The sequence below is a fragment of the Diceros bicornis genome, chromosome 2, assembly GCF_020826845.1.
Source record: "Diceros bicornis minor isolate mBicDic1 chromosome 2, mDicBic1.mat.cur, whole genome shotgun sequence".
Lineage (NCBI taxonomy): Eukaryota > Metazoa > Chordata > Mammalia > Perissodactyla > Rhinocerotidae > Diceros > Diceros bicornis.
The window spans coordinates 87,022,601-87,041,582 of record NC_080741.1 but is presented as its reverse complement, the minus strand read 5'-3'; the positions used below and the strand labels follow the sequence as shown (position 1 = coordinate 87,041,582).

The following is an 18,982-nucleotide window of genomic DNA, read 5'->3' as shown; positions in this document are numbered from 1 at the left end:
GTGGACATCTGAATAGTGGATGAATCGGGGGTGTGTGTGTGAATGGGTGCATGGTTGTGCCATAAGGTGCATGGATAGATGAGTGGGTGAGAGTTTGATTACACAGATAGATGGGTAGGTGGATGAATGCGTTTATGGCTGGGTTCCTGGAAGGATGGAAGGGAGTCTTTACACCAGAAGTCAGCAAACTTTCTGTAAAGGGACAGATAATAAATATTTTAGGTTTTGTGGACCACATACAGTCTCAGTCATATATTCTTCTTTGCCTTTTTTCACAAATGTTTAAAACATATATAATCCATTCTTAGTTAATCAGCTATACAAAAACAGGATCTTGACCATTTGGACTCAATTTTGGATGACCAGAGCTTTTAGTAACCCCTGAGTTAGCTCTATCTACCATTTGACAAGCACTGAGGTGACTCCCAAACACAGGAGGCCCGAGGCCACCCCCTCCCCCTCAACAACAGCGTAATGGAGCCAGGGGCCTTCCCAGGTGGGAGGCTGAGAGTGCACGGTTGGCCCTCCCCCTCAATGGGCAGCCTCGGGATTTCTACAGCATCAAATCTCTAAGAAGAAATTCTGAGAGAGAACCTGCCAACCTTAGTAATCAGAGATGGGTCCAGGTGGACAGTGGAGAATGCCCCCAAGTCTACAGGTCTCCCTCAGGCTACCGTCCCTGGCTAGAACTTGGAGTCACAATGGGGCATTTCTGCCACTTCTATCCCCATAAACACTGACGTCATAAATGCAGCTCCAGACCATAATTTCCCGCAACTAGCTTCTGAGTTGTGATTTTTATGGGCTCTTTTTTTTTTTCCTCCTCAGGATATTGTTATGGATTACCAGCGGCTTCAGCATCTTTCCAACCGGCAGGAAGCAGTACAAACACAGATGGAAGTCTCCCGGTCAAAACCCTCTTAACAAAGTCATAAAACAAAAAAGCCCAGCCCCTCTGTCACACTGCCAGCTCAGAAGCAAGTGAGAGAGAAGAAAAAAATGGGAGAGTGATTCTTCCTGCCCTTGCTAGAGAGAACTTTTAGGGGGTAGGGTGGTACATTTCCTTCTGAAGGACAAAAACGAGGGTCGGGAGTGCAGACCAGAGCAGTGCTCTGTCCTTCTGCTGTGGACCTGGCTACCCCACTCACATGACAACGTGACACCAGGGTGATGTCACCGACAGGGATCTCAGCTGGATTCCGCAAAAGGCCTGGCTTGGTGCCAGCTGCTCTGCTGTGTCCAGAGAGGTGCCTGACCCGAGGAGCTCCAAAGGCAGTGGGGGTGCATGATTAACACATGACCACACGACCACAGTGCCCCGGGAGTCAGGAGACCCAGGTGTTCATCCCGGCTCAGCCACTGTGTGACACCGGCCAAGTCCCTCCCTCTGGGCATCCATATCACCACCACCAAAATATCCAGGGTGGACATTCCCAGCTCTGACGTTCTCGGGAAGACATGGCAAACCATATTAAGCAGTGTAGGATGAGTGTTAAACTATGAGGTTGAGAGAGCTGCAAATGCTTTAGAGAGCTCAGAGGTATAGGGAGCTGTCACAGGGGCCTGAGGTACCTGAGCCTACCATGTCCTCTCACTTCCCATGTCTGCGCTGTATCCTCTTCCCTCACCCCTCCTGTGACTTAGCCTGAAGCCCGCCTAGATTCCCTGAGGTTGTCAGTCACTCTCCCTGTGCTCCAGATTGTTCATTCACTAATCTTTCTCCTTCGCTGGCCAGAGAGCTCCTGGGGAAGGGCCCTGTCTGATCCGACTTTCCACTCCCAGCTCTTGTCACATAGCAAGTGTTCAAAAAATGTTTGTTGAACTCAATCGAACTGACTGCAAAGGGAGATTTTCCAGGCAGCCTTGTGGCCTGTGAAGGGTGGCAATGCCTGATACACAGGCAGTCCCCAAGTCTAGCCTCCCTTCCTCTGGAAGTCCAGAGGATTCCCTCACCGGCTCAGGCGTTACTGCCCCAATGCTGGGGTGACTGAGAAAGCCTCCTGACACCCAAATGCTGTGTCACTGTGCAAACACACCACCTACTCTATAGGGACCTAAATATATAATGTGCACACACACACGTGCACACACATGCACCCACATGCACACTCACACACACACCTAAACTTGCACACATAGCAATGACCCAGAACTACATCTGTCCTCCTTCTGCCTTCCTCAACAAACGGGCTGAGGAAACCTCAAACATCCTTCCAGAAACCTCAGCACGTCCTCCATTCACCCCCCACCAGACAGGGAGGCATACCCACGGGAATCTCGTGCTACTCGCCCCTGAAGCACATGAACCAGAAGACAGGCTTCCCTGAAAAGTCTCGGTGAACACTTGCCTGCTGCTCTGACATGGAAATCACCTCTGTCTCCTCACTGCTTTTCTGCCTTGTATATCTCAGCCTTGTAAAAGGGCAATTAGCGTTGGACAATTAAAATGATTAACTCACCACATGTAAGTGCTGGAGCATCTCCACGTATCTGTGGAGGGAAAGAGAGCTGAGTTTGCATTTAATTCCCATCCTGTGTAAGCCGGGGAGGGGTGACGTTCTGTTAACAAGCTCAAGGCCACAGGCAGCTGCCCGGGGACTCACGCTTTCTCTGAAGACAGCAGTTCCTGTGCGATGACATAGGCTCTGGACTGTCCTTCCACCTGCAGGAGGAAACAGAGCGATCAGGAGGGGCAGCACCAATGGAGGCAGCAGAAGGGAGACCCCAGCTCCACCAGTGCCAGGTTTACAGAGGGACCTCCACGCTGCCAGAGAAAAATTCCAACTTCTCCGCCCACTCCCCGGCCCTCACTACCTGCGCGATCCACCTCGCGGCACCGGGGCATCCGCGTCTGCACACATGGATATTGACAGCATCTGACTCAGAAGGTTGTTGAGCTGATGCCCAGCACGGTGCCTGACACACAGTGAGTGCTCAGTCAGCAGCCACTGTCGTGGTGGCCTCCACCCAGAGCCCCAGCAATCCTGAACAACCTGCGGTTCTCTGTGCATACGGAGCTCTCTCTTACCGCCTGCCTTTGCACATGCCGTCCCCTCGGTGTCCTTTCCCCCTTCTCCTTTTTCCCCTGGCTGACTCCCAGTTATCCTTTAAGACTTAGCCATAGTATCCATCACCTCCTCCAAGGAGTCTTTCCTGATCCCCTCCCTGGACTGGCTGGGTTAGTATCCTTTCTGGGCATCCCTTTTAGGACACCAGTTATGTCTCCCCTGGAGGGCAGGAACCATACATTTCACTCTGCATGACCAGTGCCTGGCATATGGTAGGTTCCCTTTTGTTGACTGAAAGAAAGAGTGAATGAGCAAGTGAATGAATGAACGTTCCTTCCACTTTGGAAGCACCAACTTCCCTGGCTGACCTCAGGAGGTGAGCCATTTAACCCCTCTGAGCCCCCACTTCAGCACCTATAAGATTCGGGAATAACAGAGATTATGTCTATAAACAGGAAGGATGGGCGGGGACTGAGGCAGATGCCTTGGCCTTCGGCCACAAGCAGGCCCCTCCTTTGTGGCCCCAAACCTGCCGGATGTCAGACACAGCTGGTGGCTAGGATCCAGAAGAGCAAGGACACTATGGGGCAGCCTGACAGACCAGAGGTGGATGCTGGGAATGTGCAGGCCTGGCTGGGGGCAGAGTGGCCCCAGCGGAGCAGAGGGCACTCGGTGGGGCACCTGGCTTCTGGTTCCAGCTCTACCGCTGCCTGCCAGTGCAGGCCTGCACACGTCACTTTCTGAGGCCAGGCCTCAGCTTCCCCGTGTGGACAAAGTGAGCTCCAAATTCCCTTCTGCACTGAAGCTGTGTATTACTAAACTTGAGGAGCCACTGGGCAAGGGAATGATCTACCCTAGTGACTAGAAACTCACTATCTGCCAGGAGAGCAGCCGCACGGTGTTGTGGTTAAGAGCACGGACTCTGGAACTTGGCAGTTTGGACTCAAATCCTGCCTCTGCCTTTCACTAATTGAAGAAGCCATTTAACCTCTCCAGGCCTCAATTTCCTTATCTGTAAAACGGGCACAATAGCATAATGGCATCTAATATGCATGCATGTTGTGAGAATTAAATGAGTATGTGTACAGATATACAGATACAGGTATAGATATACAGACAGACAGATAGATATCTCTCTCACTTGGAACAGGGCCTGGCACACAGGAAGCACTACAGAAGTAATGGCTGTCATTATCCTTGTTATTTTTGTTATTGAAGTGGTGCCAGGAACAGAACCAAGTGCCCAGGGATAGAATGAAAACAAAAAATAACTGACAGGGTCAGGCAGAGGAAAGGCCTCAGCTGCAGGATGAACGCTGAGCCACTCTTCTGACAGGAGCAGCTGAGGCAGTGGAAAGCAAACCGACTCTGGAATCAATCACATCCAAGCTCAAACCCTGGCTCCTCTGTTGTTTCACTGTCTGATGGTTGGCAACCCCTTACCTCTGAGCCTCAGTTTTTTTATCTGCAATACGGTGGAGAACAACCCCCGATCTCCCACACTGGTCTTTTGGACGATGCATTCCTGACTTAGGGCCTTTGCACCTGCTGTTCCCCAGATCTTCTCATTCTTTCTTTCTGACTTTTCCAGTCTCCGCTCCAAAGCCACATCCTCAGCGTGGCCATCCGTGACCACCCGACCTTAACAACACCCAGAGTCATTCTCTAGCCCAGGTTTCTCAACCTTGGCACCACTGACATTTGGGGCCAGACAGCTTTTGTGGCAGGGGCTGTCCTACATGTTGCAGGACTGTTAACAGCAACCATGGCTTCTATCCACTGGATGACAGGAGCAGTTCCCACCTCCAGCTGTGACATCCAAAAACATCTCAAGACATTGCCAAATGTCCTCTAGGGGCAAAAATCTCACCCCCCGGATGAGAACCACTGCTCTGACCCTTCATCTTCTGAACTTTTCTTTATAGTGGTTGCACTACCTAATATGATCCTTGCACACAAGAGATATTCAATAAACATTTGAACTAATGAAATGAGATACAGTGCCTGACACACAGTAGGTGCTCAATAAATGAGTTCCCTTCCCTAGCTTGTCCCTAATAGTTTGTTGGCTAAGAAGCACAGTGTTTTTGGAGATTTCAGTCTCCCCAAGGCCACCCTAACAAGGCAGAACTTGGGCCCATGGTCAGTCTCCCTCCTGTGTCTCACTGCCACCTCTGGTGGGCTGTCACAGCATCCCTGAGGCAGGAGGGAAAATTTCGAGGCCTGCAGAGGCCTCCAGTCCCACCTGGTGTCCCGCCCTCCCATGGGCACTGAATCGTGACTCACCATCGGCCTTCTGCATTGCAGGGCCAGCCCAGGGTGTGTGGACAGGGGCAGCCCACTCTTCCCAAGCAGGGGCGCCCACAGAGTCCCACACGTGAACAGGCCTCATGAACAAAACCCTCACAATGGAGAACTTATTCTGCCAGAACAGGCTTCAACTGCTAAGAAAACCCTGTCCTCAAGCTTCCACGAAGAGAACTACTCTGTAGAGAAAGACCAGGAATCAGGAGATCTGAAGCTCAGGTTCTTCCCTTATAAAATGAGGACAAGAGTCAAGATGATCTCCAGTCTCCCAGGGCCTGTGATGCCAATCCTACTTGTCATCCAGCACAATGCTGAGAGCCCATGCTCTGGGGCAGAGCTTGGCTTCAAATCCTGGGTTCCACCTCTGCCTATACCTGTGCCCTTGGGAAACGATTTTTCTTCTCCGAGCCCCATCTGTAAAACATGGATAGGGATAATAATAATAGTACCTACTTTATATAACAGCTAGCATTTATTGAACACTTCATATGTGCTAAGTATGGCTCTAAGCTTTTTACACATATTACCTCACTGAATCCTCCCAACAACGTATGAGGTAGGTACTACTATCATCATCTCCAATTTATAGATGAGGAAACTGAGGCACAAATAAGTCCTACACTTTGCCCAAAGTCACTGCTAGTAAGTGGCAGAGCCAAGATTCAAATCCAGGCAGTCTGGCTCCAACCTCCGAGCACTCAGCAGCTTGCCTGGCGCATAGTCGGTACTCAGTGAACGGCACCTCTGCTCACTATACATGGCGGGTTCTTTAAACTGGGAAACGCCTATTCTTTATGTACAATGCAAAGCTGGTAGCGGATGTCTAGCGCTCCAGGAGGGGCCTGCGCTAGTCCTCTGGCCTCAGCTCTCTCTGATTACCGACCCTCAGAGCAGTGCCTACCGTGCTACACAGGAAAGAGAACTATCTGGAAGTCAGGATGCCCAGATCCACATCCCAGCCAGGCCACATGTGCTATGTGACTGTGGGCAAGCCCCCCTCAGATGCCTCCGTTTCCTCAGCTGGAAGATGGGGTCAATATTCCCACCCTGCAAGGATGAGCTGATGAGATGACGGAGGGGAGTGGTCACGCCCCACCCAAATTTTTGGAGTTGTCGTCATTACCATTGTTTACAATCTCCAAACTGTCAGGGACAGACTTCTGGTGGGGTCAGGGCATGGGCCACTCTGCACGTCCCTCCCAGCCCCTTCTGCCAGATGGGCAGACTCCGGGAGGGACACACAGGGCCGTCCTGCTTCAGTGACTCTGCCGATGATGGATGTGTCTTCACCAGCCCGACAAGGAGGCCTGGCAGGCCACGTGCCAGAGGCTCTCCTCAGAAGCTGCTTCTGGGCGTTGCCCAATGGGGCCATTTAATATAGATGTTTGTTTAACCAGGAAATGAACTCTGAGGTTGACGGCAGTGTCCAGGGACAGACTTCTGGGAACAGGGTTCCTCCCAGGAGCATGGGGGCTGGGGGTGCCGGGGCTACACTATCACATTTCTCAGGCTGACGCTGTGGGTGTGACATCAGGTGGGCCGCTGGCTCCTCTGCCTAAGGCTGAAGCAGCTTATCGCCTCCATTCCCTAGGGCCACCCAGTCCCACACTTCCTCCCCAGGTCGCAGGCAAACTAGCCAGTTCACGCTGGCTGTTCTGGGACCAGGGCAGGTCGCAGAGGTGTCCTCCTGTAGAGACCTCGCGGTTAAAGAGTCACAGAAAGAGCTGGGAGTCCTGGTCCTCTGCCTCTGAGCCTCAGTTTCCCCAGCTATAAAACGGGAGTACTTAGCCTCCTTCTAAACGAGCAGTTTTCCAGGTGTGGTCCGAGAACCTCTGGCTCTGCCTCCCTTTTCCAACTACAGATCTGTGTGAGCCTGGATTTTCACTGAAGTCGACCAAAACAACAGTTCCCCAACAGACGGAATGCAGGTGCAGCTAGGATAATCCAGCTGTCTTCCGTGGAGCCAGACATTAACAATATTTGCAAAAATGTCAAACCAATGTCACTCTTCTCACTAAATTTTTTTGAAAACAGCTATTTTTCATAAAAAATGCTCTTTATGTTAACATATAATTTAACATGTTATTTTTAAAAGAATTAAAAGATAAATGGTTTAAAATTTTCTCAGTGTTACTTTCTCATGTGGTAAATACTGAAAGATATAACTCATAGAAAGAAAAACTCTTTGGGGTCCTCAATCATTTTTAAGAAGGTAGAGGGGTCTGAGACCAAAAGGTTTGAGAACCACTGTTTTAGAGGCTGACACAAAAGATCACACAGAATTGTGGATGGAAAAGCTCTTCATTCTCAGTGAAGAGCCATAGAGGAGTGAGGCATCACTGTCACTGTATACGATGACAATGACGATGACGATGACGATGATGATGAGAAGCAGGCTAACGAACCTCCCAGGCTTTATGGCCTGGCCCTCAGGATGGCCCTGAGTATGCTCAGGACCACAAACCTTTCTCCACAATGTCCTATCCTGCAGAAGAGAAAGAAATCACCCCTAAAGCCCCCGTTCTGTCACCTCTCTCCCTGCTTGTGGGCTTCCTGGGTCTACACTTGCTCTGCCTTTAAACAGCCACCTCTTTCTTTTCACCCTCTTCTCTGCCGGCTCCTAGCCAAGCCCCATGTCCTGACGTCTTGGTGCTTGGCTCAGTTCCCCCTCCCCAGTTCACACCTGTTCCCCCCACCTGTGGTCACCTGGGCACTCCACTCTCCATGGTGTAACCCTCGCTTCCTTGAGACTCCTTCTCAGATGACTTTCTCCTACATCCACATCTGCTGCACCCACCCACACTCAGAACTGCCCTGCCTCTGAAGTGGTGGGCTTTCTGGTCCCCATCTTAGACCTAAGGTCCTCAGTGTTCCTCCCCCCTCAGCTGAACTTGTCTCTTAGCTCATCGAGAGTTCCAGTCTGTCACCTACTCCTATCCATTCTAGGTCATGGTGGCCACCTCCTGCTGTCACTGGCAGCCCTGAGGGGCTCCTGTGGCTCCCCATCACTTACAGAAAGAACTTGTCATCCAGCATGATGTTGAGAGCCTGTGCTCTGGGGTCAGAAGACCAGGGTTCAAATCCTGGGCTCCACCCCTTCCTATACCTGTGCCCTTGGACAAGTTATTTCTCTTCTCTGGGCCCCATCTGTAAAACAGGGATAATAACAGTACCTACTTAGTAATATAACAGCTAGCATCTATCGAACACTTCTTACGTTTTAAGTATGGCTCTAAGTTTTTTTACAAGTATTACCTCACTGAACCCTCCCAACAACCTATGAGGTAGGTACTATTATAATTATCTCCATTTTACAGATGAGGAAACTGAGGCAAAAATTAGTCCCACCCTTTGCCTGTAACTCAGCCTTTGCAGGCACCTTTTCCAGGCACCTCTCCTGCCTTCCTCCATGCTCCGTGGAACTCAGTTTTACTCCTTAAGTTCACCTTGTTTTTTCTCTACTTCCAGACCTTTTTGGCTCAGGCAGGTAGGTCCCTGTGTCCAGAACTTCCCTACAATCTCAGTAAGTGTCTCTAAGTCACACGCTAAACCTGGAGTGGAGCAAAGCACCAAGGCAGGCACCCTGATGCTCCATATCTGTCAGCCTCCTCAGCCACACAGCCCATCGGGGAAAAAAAATAAATCACATCCAGAAAGAGGGAAGGGGCTGCCTTCCACAGCTGTTTCAAGCCCGGGGGAAATATTCCAATTGAGTCTTCTCTGTTCTCAGCGCCCCAGGGAGGGGGCTTGACAGAGTGCTCTGAAGTCACAGCAGGAGAAAGCAGGTGCCCAGGACGCCAGGCTCGCAGGCAGCACCAGATTCTGGAGGGCGCCATCTCCGACGTTCCTCTGGGCACCACTGTTATGCACATCCTTGTTCCCCTCAGAACTCAGCACAGCCTTCAACAGCTGCTAAAAAATTCAGAGACAGGAGCTCAGGGGGAGACGGCTCATTTTTTCCCAGCTGTCACCTGTGTCCCCACAGGTAGTGGAGAAATGATGAGGACAGCAAAGGAGAGGCAAGGCTGTTAGGACAAGGTGGGGAAGAAGGTGGGACCCAACAGAGGCCCCCGCGGCTCCCCGTGGACTGGTCGGCTCCCAGTTCATGCTAACACCTTGCCTTATTCTGGTTTCTGAAGATAGGCTGCTGTGAGTCTGGGTTTGACCCAGATAGTTTAAGACGTTTACTTCTGGAAGAATCTTTGGTTCTGGATGCAGTTTGTAACACATGCGTAGAAGCAGCATGTTATCTTGGACTGCCCCGAATGAAGCATCAGGAAACCTGATTTCTGCTGCTGACTTTGTCTCCAACCTGTGGAATAACCCAGAGCGAGCGATGGCCTCTCTATGAGCTTAAGTTTCCCTTCCTGTAAGACAAGCCATCTTTTGCGTAACTGAGACTTTATACCCATTGAATAGCAACTCCCCATTTTCCTCTCCCTCCAGCCTCTGGCAAACACCATTCTACTCTCTGTTTCCATGAGTCTCACTGTTTTATTCTAGATTCCTCATATAAGTGGAATCAGGCAGTATTTGTCCTTCTAAGACTGGCTTACTTCACTTAGCACAATGTCCTCCAGGTTCATCCATTTTGTTGCATGTGACAGGATTTCCTTCCTTTTCAAGGCTGAATAATATTCCATTGTATGGATAGACCACATTTCGTTTATCCATTCACCCCTCAATGGACATTAAGAGGGTGGATCTCATGTTAATTGCTCTTACCGCAATAAAAAACAAACTGATCTCTAAATGCCCAGGTCAGTTCTTTCCTCTTCTAGAAACCTAAGAGAGTAGTCATGATTGTGATTGGCAAGCCCTCACTGTTCGATAGCAGGAAAAGGCCAGTACATGGCTCATACAAGACACGGTCTTCCTGTCTTCACCATCTCACATTAGTTCGAGAAAGGACCAGCATGACCTCAAGAAGCCAGTCAATGGCTGGATTCCAAGCCTTTATGTTGTCCATTTTTGCCTCCTGTATATCCTCCTCCTTTCTACTTAACTACATCTACTCTCCTTCAAGGAGCACTCAGGCCTCACCTCCTCCTGGAAGCCTCCATGACTGCCCTGCCTCTTAAGACTTGGGACCCTTACACTGCTCAGGGTTTAGCTCACACAGATGAGCACGCTGGGGTTGTCCTACAACTGTTCCATCTCTCAGGCAGTTTCTGTCTGTTTTTAAATTGTGAAATATAACATTCAGAAAATTGCCTAAAGGATAAATGTAAAGTTTAGAGACTATCATGTGGGTAGGTTTTCCAACTTGACTGTAAGTTCCCCATGGTCGTAGACCCAATTAGCTTCTTTTCTGGCATCCCCCAGAGCTGAGGGCACTGTGGTTGCTCAAGACAGACTTGGACGGCTGAGATATACAGATCAGAGTTCAAACTTCAGTGAGCATATGAATAGCTGGGGATCTTGTTAACACGAGGATTCTGATTCGGTGAGTTTGGGGTGGGGCCTGGGGTGCTGCTGGTCCACATGTCGAGCTCCGAGCAGCAGAGCTGTAGACTCAGTACAGAGAGTGACGGCCAAGAAGTTGAGAAGGAGAAAGCAAAGGTGAGTGTGACCTTGTGGCCTAAATCCCCAACTGCGGCCAGGGGCACATCTGAGACTTAGCAGAGAGGGAAATCAGCCATGGAACAAGGTCTCTCCGGGCCAGGGCATCCTAACTGTCCCCACATCCAGCCTGTTGGCTCCTGACAGCCCCAAGCCCTCCAGGACCCTGAACAAGGGGTGTGAGACATGTGGGTGCCCAGGACGCCTCCTGGACCTCCAAGCCCCTATTCTCTCCCATCCCCTCTGGGTTCTGAGGGTCTGTACCCCTCCTTCTCCCCACTTGTGCTGCCCTGGACCAGGGCTTGTGTGACCATGCTGAACTGCCGCACCCTCTGCACGGTCACTGGGGAGCCGGGGACAAGCTCCCAGCTCTGCCCCTCGCTGTGCAAAGAAAATTACACAGGACCAAACAAAGGTTTTCATTTTATTAAACTGTCATGCACCTAAGTTTGTTTTTCTTACTTAAATGCAGAAACTGGTCTACTGTATTCATTTACGTATCAGTGTATTCAGAGATGTTTACTGAATACTATCTGACGTGTCAGGCAGTTGAGGACACAACTGTGAGGAGGAGAAGTGTGGTCCCTGCCCTCCCGGAGCTATTCCGACAAGGAAAGGCATCCAGTACGCAAGCGAGCAGAAAAAGAAAGAACAAAACCACAGCTGGAGCTGAGCGCGAGGCAGGAAATCAACAGGAATGCTGCAACCCAGGCCTGCAGGGCGAGCAGGGAGGCCTCTGGGAGGAGGTGACATTTAACTGAGACCTGTAGCCAGCTGTGCAAACAGCAGGAAGAGTGAGTGCTTCAGATGGAGGAAACTGCAAGTGCAAAGGCCCCAGAGGGGTTTAAAGAGTAGACAGAACTCATTTTTGGAGCCTTCATGATGCCTGGCCAAAGGCCTAGGCGTCTGTGGAACTTCATCTGATCCATGATTGAGACATGGAGATAGAAGATGAAATGCCCGGGATGCCAAATCTTTCATATCTGGTGCCAACAACCAGAATGGCAGACAGAGGAGAAGCAGTCCAGGGACGGGAAAATGCCAAGTTTAGCTCAGGACAGGTCGAGTCTGAGGTGTCTGCGAGGCTCCCAAGAAGGGCCCACAAGGGCAGCTGGAAGCTGGAGCGAGTGTGGGGCTGCAGAGAGGGGTCGGGCAGAAGGTCAGCTCTGGAAATGCCATCTGAGAAGGGCTGGCTGCCGGCCTGGAGCGGGCTGCCCGAGCAGAGGACACAAACGAGAGGCAGGGCTGGAGGAGCTCGGGCCTTGGGAATAAACGCCTCACGTGGAGGCGCAGGCAGAGTGGGGTGGTCGGAGAAGTAGGGAGAGAACCAGGAGAGGACAGAGCCAGCGAACCCCAGGGCAGAGGGAGCTCCCAAGGCGGGAAGACCACCAGAGCTGAAGCGGACAGCGTGGAGAGGGCCCAGCTCTCGGAGGCCAGGGAGGGTCGTGCAGAGTGAGTGACAGCAGCGAGGGAGGCGGACGAGTGGGGAAACTCGCATATGTTTGTGGGCTGAGGGAAGTCCCACAGAACCTCTCCTGCCCATCTCCTCCTTTGCTCCCGCCAAACTGACCTTCTAGTCTTCCAGCTCTCAAAGCTCATTCCTACCTTAATGCCTTTGCACTGCTATTCTCTGCCTGGAATGCTCTATCCCTAGACCTTCCCATCTCTTGCTCCCTCACAGTATTCAGCAACCTGCTCAAGGGTTTCCTCCTCATCAGAAAGGCCTTCCCTGAGAAATTAGAACCCTTGTGCATAGTTGGTGGGAACATAAAATGGCTCAGCCACTCTGGAAAACGGTATGGTGGTTCCTCAAAAAATTAAAAGTAGAACTACCAAAAGATCTAGCAATTCCACTTCTGGATATATACCCCAAAGAATTGAAAGCAGCATCTGCACACCCATGCTCATAGCAGCATTATTCACAGTAAGAGGTGGAAACAACCCAATGGATGAGTGGATAAACAAAATGTGGTCTATCCATACAATGGAATATTATTCAGCCTTAAAAAGGAAGGAAATTCTGACACACGCTACAACGTGGGTGAACTTGAGAACATTTCAATCAATAAAGGACGAATATTGTATGATTCCACTCAACTGAGGTCCCCAGAGAAGTCAAAGTCACAGTGACAGAAAGCAGAACGGTGGGTGCCAGCGGCTGGGGGAGGGGGAATGGGGAGTTGTGTTTGATGGGGACAGAGTTTCAGTTTGGGAAGATGCAAAAGTTCTGGAGATGGATGGCGGCGACGGCTGCAACAAGGTGAATGTACTTAATGCCACTAAACTGTACACTTAAAAACGATTAAGATGGTGGATTTTACGTTACATGTATTTTAACATAATTTTTAAAAATTGAAAAGAAAAAAGCGCTTCTCCAGTCTCGCTGTCTGTCTCGCCCTCTCCCCCCCCGGGGCCCCGTCCCCCACACCGTGGTTTGTCTGTCTGTTCGCTGCTTACGGCACTTTCACCCCCTACACCACCTTCGAGTTTCCTGGCTGACGGTTCCTCTCCTTCTCTGGATCGGAAACTCCACCACGGCGGGGGCGCCTGGTCTGACCTGCTGGATCTTCAGCCCCTAGAGGGGTGTCTGGCATAGAGCAGGTGCCGCGTAAGTACTTAGTAAATGAATAAACTTCTGTTGCCGAGGAAGGAACGAGGAGGAACTGAGTGAGGGAGAGAGGAGATGCAGACAGGAGGGAGTGCATGGTCCACAGGAGACGAGGCTGTTTTCTGGGAAGGAGACGAGGCCGCAGCCCGAGGAAGCTGATGCTGGTTGAGAGCAGCCTCCCCGGGACTAGGAGTGAGCACATGTGGAGGGGCAATGTGCAGGACTGTACACGTGGGTCCAGAAGCCTCTGGCACAGACAGCACGTGGTGACATTTCACCCAGGCTGGGGACTAGCCCAGTGGAAAGAACCAGGGTTCAGGTGGACCCTATAACCTAGGCAGACGGTCAGGGCGAGGCCACAGGCACAAGGCCTGGGGGCACGAGGTCAGCAAGGAAGCCCAGGCCAGGCCAACTGACCTCGGGTGCAGCCAGGGAGGAGATGACCCGCGTGGCGGGGGCCAGGGAGGGCATGACGGTAGGATGGGTCTGTTCCAGAGGACAGGACGAACTTCTGCCTGGGCTCAGGGGTGGACCCGTCCAGGACACGCGGTGACAACGGGACTCAGGTGAGGGAGGAGGTAGCCGGGAGGGGCTGCCACCTCCTGGGCTGGTTTTGGGGGAGCTGGTATCTAGCTTGAGAAGTCCCCGTTCCTCTGAAAATCGGGCTCATTGTCTGGGAGGGGTGACCTGCCAGCCAGCCGTGACCGTCCTCTTTCACAGCCAGGTCTGTTTTAAGTCCTTCTCGCTCCTCCTTTTTTGCCCCCTCTTTCCTTCAACCCACACCCTTTGTCCGTCTGCGAGTGGGAGAGAGGGAGAGGTCAGACACGTGGGTGGCCCAGCTGGGCTCAACCTCCATTTCCGCTCCAAAAATCTCTCCCCTCTTGACTTGGTCACCCCAAAACATCTGGGAAGGGTGGAGCTCACCATCTTTTATGTATTTTTACATAAACTATATCAACTGTAAGAAGGGGCGTGCCCCACCACAGCCCCAAACATGCCTCCTGAGGCCCGGGAGGCAGTTGTACCCATCACGCATGCCTTCTCTAGGTCTGCTCCTCTGAGAAGGCTGGAGACGGGCAATCTGGCTCCCATTTCCCCGCGATGGGACCGGAGCACAGCAAGGAGCCGGCTTTGCCATTTGGAGAAACAGAATTTTCAGAGATAGCGGAAGACAAAAGAATAAGAAGTAAATGCTCCTTCTCCCCACTTCCCGCCCCACCAAAACTTCTATGGCAAAAAGGAGCCAGGAAAGACTGCTCACTCTGGAAGTCTCCCCTCCATCTGCACTGAGGCCCAGGGCCTGGGGAGCTCCTCCACACCGAGGGCTGGCAGAGGGGCGCTGGCACAGCCTCTCGGGTCAATCCAGCAGCAGGTATGAAGACCGAAAACATGCCTGCTCTTGGGTCCGCCGAGCCCCTCCTAGAGGAAGTCGTGTGTGTAAGCAGGTGTGTGAACAAGCGCACTGCCAACGCTGCTGGCAGAGCAAAAACATCCGAAACTCGGTAAATGTCCCTCAGCAGGTGATGGCAAAATAAACCATACCTGTAAACCAGAATGCCACGTGGCGGCCAAAAAGATGAATTTAGAGCTCTAGGTACCAATGTGGGAAAATCTCTAAAATACCAGTGAATGAACCCAACCAAGCCACCCAGGTTTCTCACAGTTTGACTTCTGGAAAAAGAACAACTCCCCAAACAATACCATCATTTCCACTCATAATGAATGACATATGTACGTGAATACAGGGACAAAGTCCTGGAAGGATACACACCATACTGTGCACCCTGTCCCCTCGTGAGGGCACAGGGACTGGGAAGGAGGACCCCAGGGGACTGCGGCCCTCATCCGTCATGATTCACACTTTATGAGGAGAACGTGGTAGAGCACACCTTGTGAGATGAAACGTTCATTTTTGAAGGTGATTTCCACTTTGATTCACCGTGAAAGCCTCATCAACAAGAAGGAGAGGAAGAAGGGCAGGGACGCCCAGTCCCATCAGCAGATGAGAAGGCTGGGTTCTGAGAGTGACCCGACCTGCCGTGAAGAGTCTAGAGCCGCGCTTCTCCCACTGTGCTCTTGAATGGCAGGATGCTCCCGTCCCCAACCCCAGCTGGCCACGGGCTCTGCCCAGCTCTGGCCCCAGCAGGACACATAGGGGGCGCCTGTCCCAGGCAGGAGCTGCCTCAGTTCCGTGACCCCGGCATTATTACTACTTGACCTGGGGCAGGTTGCTTTCCTGTCCTGGACCCCGGTCCCACCAAAACCTCTGACCTCTGTGTGTCCTTTCACTGTACGTCAGGCATTGTTCTAAGTCTCCTTAGACTTATTTACTCTCATAACTAATCTGAAGCAGGTACTACTATTGTTTTCCTGATTGTACAGATGGGGAAACTGAGGAACAGAGTGGTTAAGAAATTGCCCATTTGCTAGCGACCTAACTAGTAAGTGGCAAAGCTGGGTTTGAACCTCTCATTCCCTACACTACCTGGCCTCTTGCAAGCTCCTTATTTCTGGGAGCATCCAAGCAGTGGCCTGGAGACAGAAATCTGGGAAGCTGACCCAGATGACCACCAATGTCCAGGGCCCTAGGACTTCCTGTCTTTACACTGGTCCTGAGCAGGCCAGACCCTCTGTTCTCCCATGCCCCTCTGCCTCCCAGACTCAGAAACCACAGAGTTACTACGCCCCTACTGTGTGGCTGGCACTCTTGCATCTGTGTTCTCATTCAACCCTCCCACAGCCCAGCAGTTGCTATTAATGCTCCCATTTTAGAGATGGGGAAGCTGAGGTCCCATGATGGGAAGTGACTGGCCAGCGGTGACAGCTGGAGGAGGAGATGCAGGTGGTTCCAGAGGAAGGTTTAACAGGGAACTCATCGGTCATGGTGGGAAAGCATCATGGAGTGGGGGACCCTGAGGTACAGAGAGTCGCACAAGCAAGGCCCCCCCGCTCTGTCAGCCCTTCAGCTCCTCTGGGCCTGGTACTCAGACCCAATTCCCAGCTTCAGAGTGGGGACCAATCCCTGATGACAACTCTCTCTTTCTGCTCCCAGGTTCCATGACCCCAGTGATGCCCAGAAAAGCCAAAAAACCCTCTCTCAACAGGCACCAGTAGCTCAAAGCTCCCCTCCTTTCCCTCCAAGGAGTCAAGAGTGCCTTGCTGGGGGACGGGGAGGAGTGGAGAGGTAAGAGGAGGCCACCAGGACTGCAGTGGAACACACACACACGCACGCACGCGCGCGCGCGCGCGCGCGCGCACACACACACACACACACACTCACCCCCGGAGCCCCTTCCATCACCAGTAGTGTGACCTTGGGCAAGTTACTTAACCTCTCTGAACCTCTGTGTCCTCGACTGTAAAACAGGGATGATGGTATTGAAGTTGGTGTAAGGAGGAAAAGAGATGACAAAGGCGGGAGCATTTAGTGCCAGCAGAGAGCTCACTCTATCTAGAGAGGGAGGAGCAGGGAGAGGAGGGAAGCGGGAGGGCTGAGGAGGGGTGAAGCAGCAGCTAGAGGGAGAAGGAGAGGAGAAGATGGGTGAGTAGGCCCCGTCAGCATCCCTGCAGCCCTGGGCAGGTAACTGTGGAAACCCTGTGCAAAGAAACAAATGAATTTTTAAAGGGTTTGAAAACACAATGAAAGACACGATGGTTTATAAAATGTTCGGTAAGTGCCAGGCACTTCTGCTGAGTGCTTCCACATGAAGAGTCTTGAAGCAGTGTGACACGCTAACCTAGGCTCGAAGGAGAGGATGACAAGGGGGAGACGGACACAGGACAAGGCACCTGAAGGAGGTCTGTCAGGTAGGAGGCAGCCGCTCCTCGGCAGACAGGAACGGGCCTGGGAGATGCGGTGGGGAGCATTCAAGCTGGTCTCAACCTTCCTAGCCTGTCCCCCCTGCAGCAGTTGTGCCCCCTGGGGTCTCAATTCCTGGCCCCCACACCTTGTGAAATTTCCTGGGTGACATCAAATAACAGCCACGTCACCCTGGGCAAGTTCTTCACCTCTCTGACTGTTCCTGCAAATGGGAAACAACTCGTGGCTCCTAGAAGCGGTGTGTGGAAGGACTGAGGTCATGGCAGGGAACGGAAGTGAAGCGTGGGCTCACCAGGAGCACCCAACAGCGAGCGTATATAATTACCGCCGTGCCCCACTGCCCGGTGCCCAGGGAGAAGGTCTGGGTCTCCACTGTGACATGCGCCCTGACTCACCATCCACCTCCACACAGATAATAGCCCTTCCCTCAGCCCCACCCCCTCAGAGCATCACTGCAGGGCATGGGGAAACCAAGTTTCATTCTAACTGTTTTCAGTTAACGAAACTCACTCATATCCCTTAATTCATCTCACTCTCACGATTCCCACCTCACAGATGAGGAAACTGAGGCCCAGGTGCCCAGGGTCATTAGAATCCAGGTCTGTCTTGATTCAAATCAGGCAGCTCTACTCCACTTCATCCCCAAAGGCTCTGGGAGGCCCCGGACTTCCTCAGACCCAAGAGGACACCATGAGGAGCAGTCACCCTTGCATCCCCAACGCAGGACCCATGTCTGCCGTGCGTCAAAGCCACAGCCCCAGCTGTTCTGTCACTGAGCCCTCTGTGTCCAGCCTGGGGCCAGAGGTTTGCAAACAGGTCCTTTCGTACAAGAGGGGACGGAGTGGACCCTTTACCATGCTCTCTCCACTGTCACATCTCTGACCCCCCACATCCCACAGCCCCTCCCCTGGGATGGGGTGCCCTACCTTGTGCGTGAGGCTGGGGTCTCTTGCAGCACTGTCCTCCTCCTCCGAGCTTCCCTGCTCTTCATCCGAGGTGAGGTCCTCTTTGGGGACTGCCGCCGAGATGGGACAGACCTTGTAGGGCTCTGTGTAGGCGCTGGGGTCAGAGTAGAGGAGAGAGAAGGTTAGAGCTCCCTGTCCAGCACAGGCAAAGTGACCAGGCCAGGGGTCCTATTCATGCCATGAGCCATTAACGGGCGCTCTGTGTGCAAAGCTCTGTGCCCTCCATGGGGTCCCAGAAATGAACGAGACCCAGGCACAAACCTCCCTACCTGCCCCCACTCCAGCTATGCTGGCCTTCTTTTAGTTCCCTAACCATGCCAAGCTCTTTGCCACCTCAGTGCTTTTACACATGCTGTCTAAGACAGACTCATCTCCCTGCTGGATACGAGCAGGCTGTGATGCTGAAGGAAGGTACAAATAATTACTACGAGGACAAGAGATGTTCAATCTGATTGGTCTGGCAGTCTGGACTGCCCTGGTCAGACAGCAGGGGTAGTCCTCAAGGCGGCCGTGTCCTCTGGGCCTGAAGAAGGGATGCAATGATATGGTAGACAGAGTCTAGCCCCTAGTCCCAGCCTTGCCATCAGCTACATCATGGACAAAACACAACTCAGGGTATCGGTTTCCACCTAGGCTACTTGGGGATAATGATTCCTATCACAGTTTCTTGGCAGATGCTGTGAGGTCAATGCTTAGAAAGGTGTGATAATAA

At 52.1% G+C, this 18,982-nt stretch overlaps 1 protein-coding gene across 5 annotated transcripts in view; it reads right to left on the bottom strand.

The window, feature by feature from the left end:
• The window catches only part of FGD5 (FYVE, RhoGEF and PH domain containing 5), a 117,310-nt gene that overhangs the window by 48,853 nt on the left and 49,475 nt on the right, over positions 1-18,982 (bottom strand). For all 5 annotated transcript variants that reach the window (XR_009223453.1, XM_058565764.1, XM_058565755.1 and 2 more), the window contains exons 3-5: positions 18,232-18,364; positions 2,604-2,662; positions 2,460-2,490 (exon numbers count right to left, since the gene is read on the bottom strand). Coding sequence is in view for 4 of the 5 variants with exons in the window: in XM_058565764.1 (XP_058421747.1) it covers positions 2,460-2,490; positions 2,604-2,662; positions 18,232-18,364 (223 nt within the window). In the remaining variant the exon portion in view is untranslated. The remainder of the gene's footprint in view (positions 1-2,459; positions 2,491-2,603; positions 2,663-18,231; positions 18,365-18,982) is intronic.